General features: G+C 31.9%; 2 protein-coding genes across 8 annotated transcripts in view; both read left to right on the forward strand.

Annotated features, from left to right (window-relative positions):
- LOC148619434 (uncharacterized) overlaps window positions 1–4,967 on the forward strand; it is a 28,181-nt gene extending 23,214 nt beyond the window's left edge. For 2 of the 3 annotated variants that reach the window (XM_088579313.1, XM_088579312.1), the window contains exons 5-7: window positions 577–630; window positions 3,381–3,459; window positions 4,033–4,967. In XM_088579313.1, the coding sequence (XP_088435439.1) occupies window positions 577–630; window positions 3,381–3,459; window positions 4,033–4,612 (713 nt within the window). In that variant the 3' untranslated portion in view covers window positions 4,613–4,967. The remainder of the gene's footprint in view (window positions 1–576; window positions 631–3,380; window positions 3,460–4,032) is intronic. The other variant, XM_088579314.1, reaches the window with a different exon arrangement.
- Window positions 4,968–6,474: 1,507 nt separating this feature from the next.
- On the forward strand, window positions 6,475–14,085 carry LOC148619436 (uncharacterized). Of its 5 annotated transcripts, none has more exons than XM_088579302.1 (6): window positions 6,476–6,642; window positions 8,790–9,080; window positions 11,613–11,882; window positions 12,307–12,363; window positions 12,780–12,849; window positions 13,514–14,085. In XM_088579302.1, the coding sequence occupies exons 1-6, from the start codon at window positions 6,570–6,572 to the stop codon at window positions 13,980–13,982; spliced, it is 1,230 nt and encodes a 409-aa protein (XP_088435428.1). In that variant the 5' UTR covers window positions 6,476–6,569; the 3' UTR covers window positions 13,983–14,085. The 5 variants fall into 5 exon arrangements, with proteins under 5 accessions (XP_088435429.1, XP_088435431.1, XP_088435428.1 ...); XM_088579304.1 differs by having other exon boundaries at window positions 6,490–6,595; XM_088579303.1 differs by lacking the exon at window positions 12,307–12,363 and having other exon boundaries at window positions 6,475–6,642.
- Window positions 14,086–14,405: the final 320 nt, after the last annotated feature.

The raw sequence follows: 14,405 nt of genomic DNA on the forward strand, positions 1-14,405 counted from the left end.
TCATACATTTAGTTTGGTGTCTGACTTTTCCACTGCACAAATTTATACATTTGATCAATACGTTAAATAAAACCACCAAAAGACTAATGAAGAAAATTGTTTTATCGAATCATCTGGATATTGGACATCACCCATCAATATCATATTTGTTCTCCCTTATTCGTAAAGCATGAGGGCTATAGCATTCGATTTTTAGCCTGTCTTTACTCTTTACTTCCGATCTTCCGTTCGAAAATAGTTACAGCGATACACGAATTTCAACGCGACGGGGTAAGGCAAATACCTATTGATTATAAAATTGGTACGTCAAAGTACGAATTCATATGCATGCATCCTTTACACAGATGCATTTTCAAATTGTTTCCATGGCATATTTTTTGGCACAGTTTCATAAAACCTTTATAAGGTGACAGGTTTGAAGTAGAAGTACAGGGGACAATTACTGAGTTTGAATTTCATCTCGTATCCTCCTGTTTATTTTCTTACTACGAGACTTGTAATCTAGAATATGCTCTAGTTGAGATTTCTCAATCTTTACATATTACATTTTATTTGTACACAAGTCTTATCTTACAGATAAGTCTACACAAAATTCTACATCAGAAAAGTCTTTCAAAGAAACAACTTCGGGTATGTTTAAAACTTGATATGTGTAAAAAGTACAATGTAAATCTTTCAATGAGACATTCTTAATTCAATGTACGTTAACGATATGTATTAATCAAAACATATATTTATTGGTCTACCCGGGACTTGACTTTTTATGAGCAACTCGGCGGGTGTTTCTAGAAAAGCAGAGGACGCTTACCCTACCGGTGCAACTGGTCAATCTCCCAGTTTTATTGGAGTCCGAGTTGCTCATTTGCTTTTGTTGCTTTGTATGTATGATTTTGGTTGCTTTATGTTTTGTTGTGTGTGTCTGTTTTTCATGTCTGGCCTTTGTCCCTGGATTGCATTCTTTTGATTGCCGCTATGACCTTGGTTCCCTTGATTACTCTTTCAGTTACTTTATGTTCTTTGTTGTGTGTGTCTGTTTCCCATGTCTGGTCTTTGTCCCTGGATTACATTCTGTTGATTACCGCTATAACCTTGGTTCCCTTGATTACTCTATCACATATTTTATTTTAAATGCAATTGTAATACAATGGTTTATTTATTATTATTTCTGCCTAAATATTTGCATCGAAAAACACCAAATACTTTGAAAGTACTTTAATTCGTGGGTTCCTATTTTCGTGGATTTAGAGAGAAATGCAAGTTCGTGGGTTCTTGAATTCGTGATTTTTTTAGGTTTTCAGTATCCACATCAATGAAAATCTCCTTTTCGTTGGGAACCAATTTAAAATTTCGTGCTTTGGTCTACTCATGAAAACACGAAAAATGATACACAACGAATAATAATTCTTTCACCGTAAAAGGGGGGAGAACTTTACTCGATCGAGACTATCGACATGGACAGATATATATACAATATAATATTATAAAAAACTATAAATAAAGTCAAACGAAAACATTTTCTGAAAAGAAATACATATCGTAATGATCTCTTCAATGTTAAATCCGTCTTTTTGGAAATCTTTCTTTTTCAAATCTGTGTTCAGTTCTCCTATTTTGGCTCTTAAATTCAAAAAGGAATACGCTTAATTATTAAGAGTTACATATGCAAAAGCTGAATTATTTTTAAAATTGTTACCTATAATAATATGTTTTTTTTGTGAATTGCCTATAATAGCGAGCTCCGGAGCTTTAACTTTCTTAAATTTTCACTCTTAACCTTCCGAGCAGCTCAAGTAATATTGAAAGTTTTAGTAGGTCTGATTCAGAATACATATATGTGCAAAAACGGAAATATAAACTATGTTACGATGTTAATAAAACAATAAGATCTATAGTTTTGTTTGAACACAAGTCTTATCTAAACATACATATCGTAATGGGCTAGTCAATACCAAATCCGTTTTTTAGAATGTTTTTTTTTTTCTTTTAAATATGTGTTCAGTTCTCTGTACGCTTAATTAATTAGCGTTACAAATGCAAAAGCTAAGTTATTAAGTAGCAGACTTTATAGAAACCAGACAGGAGGTGATTCATGCATTTTAAAAACCCACTGAACTCACTTTAATTTCTTGTTCAGAAACAGTCACTGATCACATAACACATAATTTTTCACTGGACGTCGCGCTTTTGCGATAAACATTATGTAGTTTGTACATGAAATTTGCTTTTTGTAAGAGTTATCGTTCTTGATTATGTTTGATTTGGTTGATTTTAGTGAGAAAGAGATGTACGATTTTCTCAAAAGTACAGGTCTGAATATGGAAAATACAGTTGTTACGTACAAATATAGCATATGTTGGTTGAAAAAGCGAGCGTCATTTGTACAGTGTTTTTTTTCCATGAATCAATGTAATATTGTCAATGTCTGAATTTTATATGGACTGGTACTTACGTTGGTATCTATAGTAATATGGTGTTTGTGCATTACCTATAGAAGCGAGTACCAGAGGCTCAACTTCTTAAATTTTCACCCTTAACCTTCCAAGCAGCTCAAGCTAAATTCCAAGTCTCAGTGGGTCTGATTCAGAATAAGTATCTGTGTAAAGTTCGGAAATATAACAGTTCTCAATGGATGGCGGGAATATTTTACACATAACCTGTGACGTAAACATATTCACATCAAACTGACGCAATTGACAGCTTTGAGGAAATTCAAAATATGATTGCCATTCCTATGTTAGCAAAGCTATGTTTCAATTTTAATAAAACAATCAGATCTATATTTTTTTCGGAGGTCGATAAAGGTTCTTGAACATCAAATGGATCAGCGGAGAAATATGTGTATGTACCAAGGCCTTTTACCCGAACTTATCAATGAATATATTGTATGAAGCAGGATATAGAAAGAGAAAGGAATGCATTGATAACAATGGTACAGTTCCAATGATCAACGCTAATATATTTCATTTATTTATCCCGATGAGAGTATTTTTTTTCTTGCTGCGGAAGTTCTCTGTTAAGACTTATTGTACTTTCTATAGATCGTATTCCGATTCGACTGATAACTTTGACTGGATCTCAAGAATGGTTTTACGTACACACAAAAAAACTGCATGGACCAGATTCACCGGTAGGGTAAGCGTCCTCTGCTTTTCTAGAAACATCCGCCTAGTTGCTCATAAAAAGTGAAGTCCAGGGTAGACGTAAGAAAAAGAGGAAACTATGACACGTTAAATAATTTAGTTTTCATGGTGCAGATGGTGCAATTTAAAATTTGTGTTACTTAAAAATATTGCACAGCCGTTCCTTAGACAAAAATAAATAAGCTTTATGTCAGATACATCTGAACTCAGAAATCGACTAGTTTTAAAATTATATTAAAGGTACAATCAGAACTGTAACATGGATAAGTGGGGTCCTTGTAATTGTACTACTAGTGTGCATTATTTTTGTCGTTTACAGGTTAGTATACACGAAGCTATATATGTATTTCTAAAGTTACTGTTTATATTTTGTTTAGAACATTGTTGACGAACAAATTTAAAATTTTAATTTGGTGTGAAAACTATTATATTTTATGTTTACGCGTTATAGTTTACTACATGTTAGTACATGTTTATTAAAATAATTGTGAAACATTTATATGATCATTGCAATAAACATTAGCTCTTTAAAGTTGTGCAATGTGCTTTATAATTAATATTGTTTTGTCTTAACAAGACCCCCGTTACTTCTATTCTTAAATTGCTAATGATTTGTATAAGATTATTCGTCGAAAACATTAAATTCAATATGTAAATACTTAATAGCAAGTCTTAATTTCATTTTAATAAACGAACACAAATGATTTTGCCTTATCACTTAGTCATCAAAGCAAGCATTCTATGAACATAAATCATTGACATTAAAGATCAATGTATTATTTCTTCTTTTGATCATGAACAACAACGATATTTATTTTCAAATGTATTACTAATAATAAGATTATGGAAATGATTTGTATTAATATGAATTTAATATTCCAATTTGCTATAGATGCTTTAACAGATCGAAAAGAAGCATTACTCAAAAATTAAACAGTATTCCAGATACAGAATATTTTGGTCACCAAGGAATTTCGTTACCTGAAAATCGCAACAACAGCGGACTTTGTGAAATCAGACTCAGTGAACATTTTTATGAACAAGTCCCTTCTATTTGCTCGGAACAACAAAACCGCATTGAAATTGACAATGATAATCCAGCGGTTTACATGCCTCAAAATTATGAACAGACGGATTTGATTGGAAAACCACTATGTTACGAATCTGATACAGGAAATACGAGGAACATTGAATACTATGAACTTGAAAACCAATCTGAACATTTGGAAACATCCCAGTCTGAAGTTGATTTCGACATTTCTGATTCTGAATACGCAGTTTTAGGCGAAAGTTATTTGAAAAACAGTGGTGCAAACATATATGATCATTGTTTTGACCACATATATGACGCAGCAGTTTACAAAAGGAAAGAAACTGACGTAATAGATGATTATGATCATTTTACAGGGAATGAAGTTGATAATATCTACGAAAACGTGAATTCAGGGATGTCTTATTCCATCATAGTTTAAGTTTAAAAATATCTTATTAATTTGTTGAATGTTATAAAAAAAGGTTAAATGCATGAACATCTTAATTGTGTAGTCAAAATACAATATACTTATGAGCATGCGCATAATAAAATAAACATTTTGTAAAGGCATAATTAAGAATCATTTATATAAAAACGAAGAAAAGGGGTTAAAACTGGTATTTTTTGTGTTTATTTGCAAGGAAAATATACGAAGGGAAAAGATAAACAAAATGAGACGTGCGTGCTTATTTGCTTAGGTGTTTATTCTACAAAAGTAAAATACGTTTAAGCTGCAATGAGTCATTATATGTCACATTGATACAATCGAAATCGAGTTTTACATTTCCATAAAATTTGTCCCAATCAACATGGGTACATAGTTTCATTAATACTTTTTAATGTAGAGTTAAGTTTATAAACGTTTAATATCATAACGATCTGATCTAATTTTATAAATAATCGAATCTTCAGTTCATCGCCTTCCCTGATAGGAAATCTTATATATTACATTATTGTAAGTTATAAATACTCAAAGGTAGTCTAATGTAATATTTTTACATTTTTTTACCCCTGAATAAATAAAGTTGTAAGTGTAACGACCATCTGTTCTTCTGTAAATTATCCTTAAAACGCAAATCGATCCTTCTGAACCTGTTGACGGATTATAATGGAATTTCATATAAGAATAATAATGGTGCTGACAACTAAGGACTTTGTAAATACTTTAATGAGACAAGAATATATACGGTTTTTAGATATGTCAATGTACAGATAAATCAATGTTGTTTTTGAATATCTTACCGAAAAACTGAAAATATACTTTTGCCATATTCATTCATTAGAGCAGAGGTCAAATATAAGTCGTCCCAAATACAATTGAATGGTTTTATTTATAGCACGGTCTTACGATTTTGCAAATAGGCTTTGAGCGATTTGACCTATTTGGATAGCGAGGGAGGTGGTGCAATACATGATTTGTGATATGAATTGACCACACCCATTAATCAATAATTGACCGACGAGAGCTATACAGGCACGGGTAGATCTGGCTCTCGTTTCGCGGATTTTTGTCAGAGGCGCAGTTGTCCATGTGCAATATTATGCTAATAAGGTTGAAGATTGCATTGTTGTTTTCCAGTTATGAGTTCTATGGGAACACGTGAACCTTCATGCAATATCATACAAGATTTCTTGTAAAAGCACACTTGGTCTTCCTCATATATATTTGGGAAAAAGAACAAAGGAAAAATCTCAATTTATGTTACAATTAATTATAGGGAATAAATGCAATTTTGGTATTAAGAAGATGACATGTAAAGATTGCATGTGTAAACTTTTGAAATACATAAAAAAAATCACCGCTCAACAGAAATGTTTCTTAATGGTTGTATTCTTTTGCCTTTTGAACAATTCAAAAATAATGATACATCACAGAATATTACAATTTATATCTGAAAATTCACATGTAAGTAACCATATAAATACAACAGGCTCGATTCGATCTGCCACGACTGTGGTAGTTAGTTTTGAAAAAAGCTCAACCGACCATGACACCAAATCCTATTCATTCCTGTACATTATTGTACTTGATAGTTGTATTCATTGTTCTCTCATCTCAATAAGTATGTTAAACAAATACATGTGTAAACATTACACAGTATTTACTGTAGAAAATTTGTGCATTTATAATTAGCAAAATGTTTCAACGATATCCGAAAATCAACGTAAATTATTTTTGATTTTTCTCAAAAAGAAAATTCCATTCACTTGTAATTTTAACGCGTATTTATCTCACGCAATAGGGCTAAAATTTAGTTGCAACTAAACAGGAAAATTGTTAGACCTTGATAATAACTAAATCTCAAGGTTAACAAGCGAAAAATAACTTAAAGACGCTGACCTTCAGTGTTGTGAAAGGCTTTCCATATTTTCACTTTATTGTACGTGGACAATAGATGTTGTGTCCGGTTGAATTAAGATTGTACATTTATTTACTTTTGGCATTATTTATGTTCTTTCAGACAAACGGTATGTAATTTATATGTACTGACATATATATATAAAACTGAAGCTACATGTACATACACTCACACACCCTTTTAATAGGGAAAAATGCCAATTCATTAATTAAACATAGTCTAGTTCTCTGTAGAGACCTTTTAATTCCCGCTCGAATAAATCGTTCACTGTAAACTCCGTATTTCTCCTCCCCAGAGATTAGTTACAGTTTTCCAGCAAGCAAGTGATCAAATGCACTTTCAGGTAGAACGTCTGCTGCTGCTGTCGTCTGGTACGACTTCATATTCATTCAATATTCGTGAAACAGTTTGGTGGCAAATCTCGTTTGCTGCTTTGTGCCTTCAGCATTTTTGTTTGACATATCAGGGAATGTGGGAGCAACAGACATAATTGCTCTTATAACTCTTTATTCCAAAGCTGGTGTTAATTGTCAAATGTTCTGATAATGGCCATTTTTCTGGTCATTATCAGAACATAATAATGACTGGAAGAAATTTTACTACAGAATTAAGAATCATACATGACCACCTTTTATCCAATAAGAAAATATGATTTTTCACCGATATGAAATAAAATACTATGCATTCCATTGTTTCCATCTGACACATACAGATATTATAACAATTAAGGGAAACAACACTCATTTCCAGCGATAAAATATTACTTGCAGCAGTATTGAATGTCTAAAGATGTGTTAAAGGCAGCAACATATAATACAACGTTTAAAAAATGTGTCTCGACGTTCGGAACAAAATATGTTCGAAGTGATTGTACCAAGTCGGGGCCATTGCGGTACCAGCTGCTCGGGCGGTGTAATATCCATTTTGCCAGCTTAATTTAGTTTGGACTTGACTTGATTATATATCGTATTAGTGTTGTTACCCTTATACACGTTGGTGCACTCTGTAGATGCTAAATCATTTATTTTGTTGAGCCCATTCAAAACGTCAAATTACAATACGCAGAAAACATACCCATTACTTGTCTGTCTATACCGCCTATTAATCACGTAACAGTGTTCACTGGCGTATAAGACGAATGTCAAATCCATGCACACGTTCATGGGATTCCAAACTATTTTTTTACGATATGTTTTATATTTCATTGAACTTCATTGTTTGAAAAAGACATCGATAAAAATGATACACAAAAGTTGCAGGAATGAGTATGTGCGATTCTCATTAGTTTAAAAGTTCAAAATAAGCTGAGTAGGCTTCAGAGTAACGTTTAGGACGCAAATGCACGTTCGAGGAACATTCGATAATGCGTGTATGTAAATAAAGAAAAAAAAATGTTTGCACAAATTCATATGTATCGACGTATTTGGCTTTCATCCAGGTGTGCTAATGAATGCCACCAATTTCAATATGTGTTTATATTTTACACATACGTCGGCAAACACTATCACTGTGCGGGCATTGTGAATATAAGCACTTCGAATTAAAGAATAAGCACTTATATATATATATTTAACTTTGCATTTTGATACAAAAAGATAGGTAACGGATCCATCGAATAAATTCCGTCTCTAGTTGAGACGCTCTAAGTAAGTTTAATCGCTGATTACTAATATACCCTATTAAAGCATATGAAGCAAAATTAAGTAGAGAGAGAATGAGAGAGTACAAGCACGTATTTATTTAAAACAGTAAACGTATGTATAACCGGTGATTACCGTATGCTTGTAAAACACTGAAAGATACTAATTGTTTATTGTTTGCATGTACTTACGTATCAATATCCATGTTCTTGCATATATTTAGGGTACTCACTGTCATCAATGCCTTATAGTTATAATGTGCCAAATATTGTTTAAAATGCAATACATATTCCTTGTTACTGTGCATAATTGTAGCAATACGTTGCGTTATTCATTGACAAAAGAAGTAGGCTCTTGCTGTTAAACTTTGTTTCGAATGATTGAGTCTGCCAAAGTTCAGATTGGTAAAAACACGAAAAATCAGCTCCTCAAGTTTAATTTTATTAAATATTTTGTTTCAATCTTTAACATATTTTCCTTATTCCTTATTTTTTTATGTATATTATATGCAGACTAGTTCGTCAAATATTACATGCACAAAAGAATGCTTTTAAATAAAATCAAACACAAAAGGCATAACCCTGATTAGAACTAAACAATGTTGCTTGTTTTAAAGGCATCACAAAATCTAGTAACAATGTTGTCCTCGAGGAAAACACCATTCTGTCCTGCAATAACAGTGGACACGTGATAAAAATAATCAAACTATTAACTGTCAAACGCCAAATGAAATGTGAAAATTCTTCGAAGAACCACACAATCTCTAACAGCATTATTGAAGAGTTGAATGATATTTGTAATAAAAAGTATCAGTGCCAGATTAACAGAAATGTCATATTAGAGGAAGATACTGACCTAAATAGTTTTGGTTACTACAATCTTTACAACAGGTGCAGAAGCAAAAACGGTAAGACTATATTCGTTCGTTTTTATGCCCCGGATATAAGATAAGTGATCATGCTGAAAATTTCTATGAGGGAGGAATCTAGTCGGAACCTAGTCGTAACTTATTGAAATACTTGTAGTAGTAAGCTTACTTTTAAATGATATAGGATGGGTATTTATGTCGATCTTTGTTTTTATTTCTTCATATCTGTTTAGAATGATGTGATTTGTGCGTCGACTAGGCCTGGTCATATCTTCATTACATCATATCTTTATTATCAGATGGAAAATTACATTTAGCGAATGTCTATAAAAAATGTGAACACATGTTATTAAAATTATGTATTGCAACCAGACGGACAAAGTTGATGAGTACTTTTATTACACTGAAAGTCGAATGTAAGGTATATGAAAGATGTTTTTACTGATTATCCCCGTGTGCTTCTTTAAATTGAGGTATTCTAAATAAAAAAGGTCTCAATACACAATTTTTTTGTTAATCTTTCTCTATTTTTTTCATGTTTGTTTTTTTTTATTTTTCGAGAATTCGTTTGTAGGTTTGTAAAGAATATGCCTCGCAAAACTGAATGTTTCTTGCTTTGATATGCATGCTATACTCAATAATAAAAAAATCTGTAAATTCTGTCCCTATATATATTTCTTGTCTAACATCAGGTCAAAAACTTTGAATAAATTTCATGCGTTGATAGACAGATATTTGTTTGAATGAACATCACCTAAAGTCCTTAAAGAAAAACACAGCTTTTTTAGAAAGTGCTTACAACATACGCAGATTTAGCAGTTTTCAATATTGTCAAATGGAGATTTGTCTGAAGAAATGCCCACGTAATAGACAGGGGTCTGCTTTCAACTTGTCATTAAAATTATTGTGTAATTAATTTTAATGAGTCAACAAAACTTAATTGAGTGAGTAGTAAATCGAATGATTAAATTTTGTTGTTCAACTTAATTTTATTATTGCATTTGTTAATCATTGTTTTCAATTTTAACTGCATGATTAAAATGCAAGTGCATCTCATAATGCATTTCAAATATAAACTTCTGACACTTCCAGTTACTTGAATATAACCAAATATTGACAATGTAGCATACATATCCTTCTTAAATATTACATTTTTATTTGACAAAAACAAGTTATAAAGTAAAATAGTCAAAAATGTACGACAACTTTTTTCTGAATGGTTTTGTAAAAACTTGTTTTATTCATAGTCTTATATTCAAGACAATAGTGTTTCATATTGTGGTAGCTAAGTACATGTAATTGAGATAACATTCACTTTAACTCACTAAAAGTAAAACTTATAGCTTTCAAACTCTTTTTAAATTGTTTCAATGTCAATGGGAGATAACTCTTTACCCGGATTCTATTAAAACATGATTTTGACCCTGATTTATTATCACAAACTGTGTAAATGGTGTTTTGAATGTGTGATTCAAGTTTTAATTCTGGTCCAGTGGGTGAATTAAATTTAATGACATGATTAACATTTTTAATGATTCATTAAAATTAATGACAAGTTGAACAACAAGTTAGTTACATAATTAATTTTGATCAATGGATTAAGGTATTTTAATTACTTATTAAGAATAATGACAAGTTGGACAACTGACCCCAGATCTAAATGATTCCTATTTTGTTCAATTTTCATAAAAAGTAAAATCAACTTGAAGAGTGTTTATTTTTTTACTGATAATGATTACATCTCCATTGCTCGCTGCGTTTAAAAAGCCGCAATTCGAGACAATTGAATCGACTATTTGGAACTGTAAGTACATGAAACTATACTTAGAATGCTCTTCAAAACGTTTTGGCAAATTTCTGTGTTAAAATTTTGGTCGTTCCATCGCAAATTTGACAGTTCTAACATCGTTGGGAATTTTTCAGACCCTTCTATAAGTTTACGTTATCTTCCCTGTATCAATTTGATCCGGTGGAGCAGTGTAGAGAATAGAGTCGTCACATTCTGAGACGTTGTATAATATTGATTTGTTGTGACATGCATCATTAATTTGATCCTCTATCCTACATAATAACACCTAGATGAACTGTCCCGTATTACCATACATCGTGTACTAAGTTACACCCCTAGACTAATCCTACGAGGAGGAATCACCCGGACAGCGAAAGATATATTTTATATAGTCTAGCTGGTCGAGTGGTCTAGGGCGCTGGACTTTGTGCTGGCGGTGTTGCCATAGATGTCACAGCGGTACGAGTTCGAGTCCCGCGGAGGGAACGACAAAAAATTGCTTCGCAAATTTGACAGTTCTGACATCGTTGGGAATTTTTCAGACCCTTCTATCTATATATATATATATATATGTAGTTCTACAAAAATCAAGTATGGTTAATATCTGACGTTTAATATTTGTGCTGAACAATTTTTTTTGAACAGTGGAAATGTCCCTTTACTTCTAAAAAATAGTATTTGTGATAACAGTTTTGCAAGAACAAAAGAGACCATCTGTTTGAGACATGTAGTTTACGAGCGTTATTGTAATTAAAATATGATGAATTGAAATCAAATTACAGATCAACAAGAGGAGACGTGTATTTCGTTGACAGATAATAACAGTTTCATACCAACCTGTGATAAATCAAACAATTTGAATCTAACGTTTGATCCTTATGTTACACAGTGCACTGAACTATACGATTCAATTACTCAAATGATAGAAAAAAATTGCAGTACCAAAACAGGCCTCTCCAAATGTACATTTGACATGAATGGTAAAATACATAAATTAAACAGATCAGAATGCTTTAGGAAATACGACGTGCTACTAGAGTTCACGTGTGAAGGTATGTATATGTGATTGAGTTAAGAGACAAAAGTTTGTTTCCACCAATACAATAGTCAATAGAAGCTTACATAATTACGGAAATGCATGAGCATTAAAATATTCGTTTTTTCTATAAAAGTTATAAAAACTTAGGCTTTTTCACCTTCAGGCTGAATTGGATGAATATGGTGGGTGTTAGTCCGGAGAATTTTGGTCTGCATCTGGTTTACCTTTAAACATACTTGTGCTGATATTTCAGTTAGTTTGTTGATCTTAGCTTTCTTTTTGTTGTTGTGCGTGTGAAGGTAGAACTAGATTTCTAAAAACTGCATACCATTTTGTGATTAATGGATTGATCATGCAGAATTTGTACACATGTTATTGTTAAGTTTCCAATACTCACTGCCAAAGGTAAAACCATTTTACTTACCATGTAATTTCAGATACGAATGAGTTTCCCATATCTTCATCAGAAAACGACAATTGGATCCTAGCTTTAGGTATTTACTCTTATTCGGATTAGTATCAAAATTTGACAAACAAAAATCATATGCATAGCTACATGTACATCGTGTGCCTTAAATATACATTTCAAAATTGCAATATATTGTTTTGAATTTAGATGTTTCACGAAGGTCAAATTACTAAATTAAGTAAATTTCAGGTTAATCTAGAATGTAAATATTATAATGTTGACGATAATTATGATTGAAAGTATTTGTGTGAGTTGTTTTTGTTCTAATTGTCATTTTATGTCTTTTCCTCATTTTATGCGCTTTGTTTAGTTAATAACGGTCCTTCTAGTATGAACAAAAGTTAGTCACATGTTTGTCATGTCAAAAAAATGACAATGAAAGATATGCAAAAAATAATTTTCTCTGTATAGATAAGTTGTTTTTATAAACATGTTTTGAAGGTATATCATTGGGAGTAATTGCAGGATGTGTTTCAATTGTGATTCTAGCGCTAGCCTTCATAGTAAAAAGGTAATTATAAAGTACGAAGCACTCATAACAGTAATCAAAACTAATTTAACTTTTGACATTGAAGCACTGAGAGTCCGATTTCAGTCTGAAAGGAAATAAACCTGTAATGCTGAGTAAGCATATTTAATGTTCGTATCGTTACCAAGAAAACAAACTCTTACACTAATTTTAAAGGTTGTTAAATACCAAAAAGTCTTACTTGATGTAAAACTGTAAAATATCAGTATATTCGTTTGTGTTCTCTTACATGTAATGCCTGCCTTATCTTACTTATGGAATTAAAGCGAAGTAAAGTTAATTTTTGCAAACAAAAACATACAGGTCATTAGATAACAGTGTACAAGATGGATATCAGGTTTCGTAAGCGTAATGCTTTGATGTTGCTCTATATTACTATAATTCATGTCAATAGTAATTTAATGAATCCACTGAATATATAATAAACTACCACGACGGAATTCCAAGTCAGCATGAAAAGTTTGGATTTACTGTCTTTTAGAAGCTTTTTAAAAGCTTTAGAATTAACTTTGCTGTCATAAACTAATTAACGGAATTTAACATTTTAATATAGAATACAATACACATGTTATATTATCAAATTGATTTGAAGGAATACATTTGAATGTCTAAAATGATAAACTTCAGTTGACTTCATTTTATTAAGACGAGGACCGAATGAAGATACTGATGAGTTAGTAAAGGAAAACAAGTTGAGCGATAGACATGGACATCAAAGGAGTATTTCCCCCACAATTCGAACAAGTTATGCATCTTACGAATTACCACAAGAACCTGGAATGCATTCTAATAATCGTCATGCAGATAAGAAGAACACATCAACTAGGGCGAATACGATGAATGATAATTACTTCATACTTGAAAAACAATCAGAACAGTATGAAATGGCTCAACCGGTAGTCGATTCTAATGAAACATACTCAATTTCCGACACAGAATTTGCTAACTCGGGTCAACCATACCATCCAGACAATGACAACTCCAATGTGTATGCTCATACTGTAGACAATGAATATGATTCATCGGGTCACGTGAGAAAAAAGGATGACAGTGGTAACTTGTATGATCATTTTGATGGTCGGAAATCAGATGACTATGACATTAGTCGACGGTAATGTAAACATGTATTGATAAATTTGACCTTGCTCCAAGTTGGTGAAATGTTTATATAAATTGATTACCCTTGCTTCCTTTTTCAATTAAAAATTATTAAAATTTCTAGATTTTATCAATGTACACGTTTCAATAAGTTAAAGGTCACATTGTCCATTTTTTACCCGTACTTTTACTTGACATTCATAACATTACGTATAAACGTTAACTGCAATGGACAAAACTTAATATCGTACTCCAATACGAACGTCATGATGGTTAAAACTTCAACATGAATGGTTTTTAACTCAAGCGTAAAGAGATGTGATTTTGAAACAAGTTTCACAACTAGAAATGGTTTATGAGGTAAGCGAAACAAAGTTGAATACTAGTATTTAGCCAATTAAACTGAGACATGCAACAGAAAATGTAGAGAGATGAGTTAA

The sequence above is a fragment of the Perna viridis genome, chromosome 4 (genome assembly GCF_037379345.1).
Source record: "Perna viridis isolate PV_CMFRI_1.1 ecotype Kerala chromosome 4, ASM3737934v1, whole genome shotgun sequence".
Taxonomy (NCBI): Eukaryota; Metazoa; Mollusca; class Bivalvia; order Mytilida; family Mytilidae; genus Perna; species Perna viridis.

Excerpts from the sequence above, each read along its gene's own strand:
- LOC148619436 (XM_088579302.1), top strand. The coding sequence starts at position 6,570 with ATGTTGTGTCCGGTTGAATTAAGATTGTACATTTATTTACTTTTGGCA. Across the intron at positions 6,643-8,789 it reads TATGTTCTTTCAGACAAACG|GCATCACAAAATCTAGTAAC; the intron begins GTATGTAATTTA and ends CTTGTTTTAAAG. Across the intron at positions 12,364-12,779 it reads CAATTGGATCCTAGCTTTAG|GTATATCATTGGGAGTAATT; the intron begins GTATTTACTCTT and ends CATGTTTTGAAG.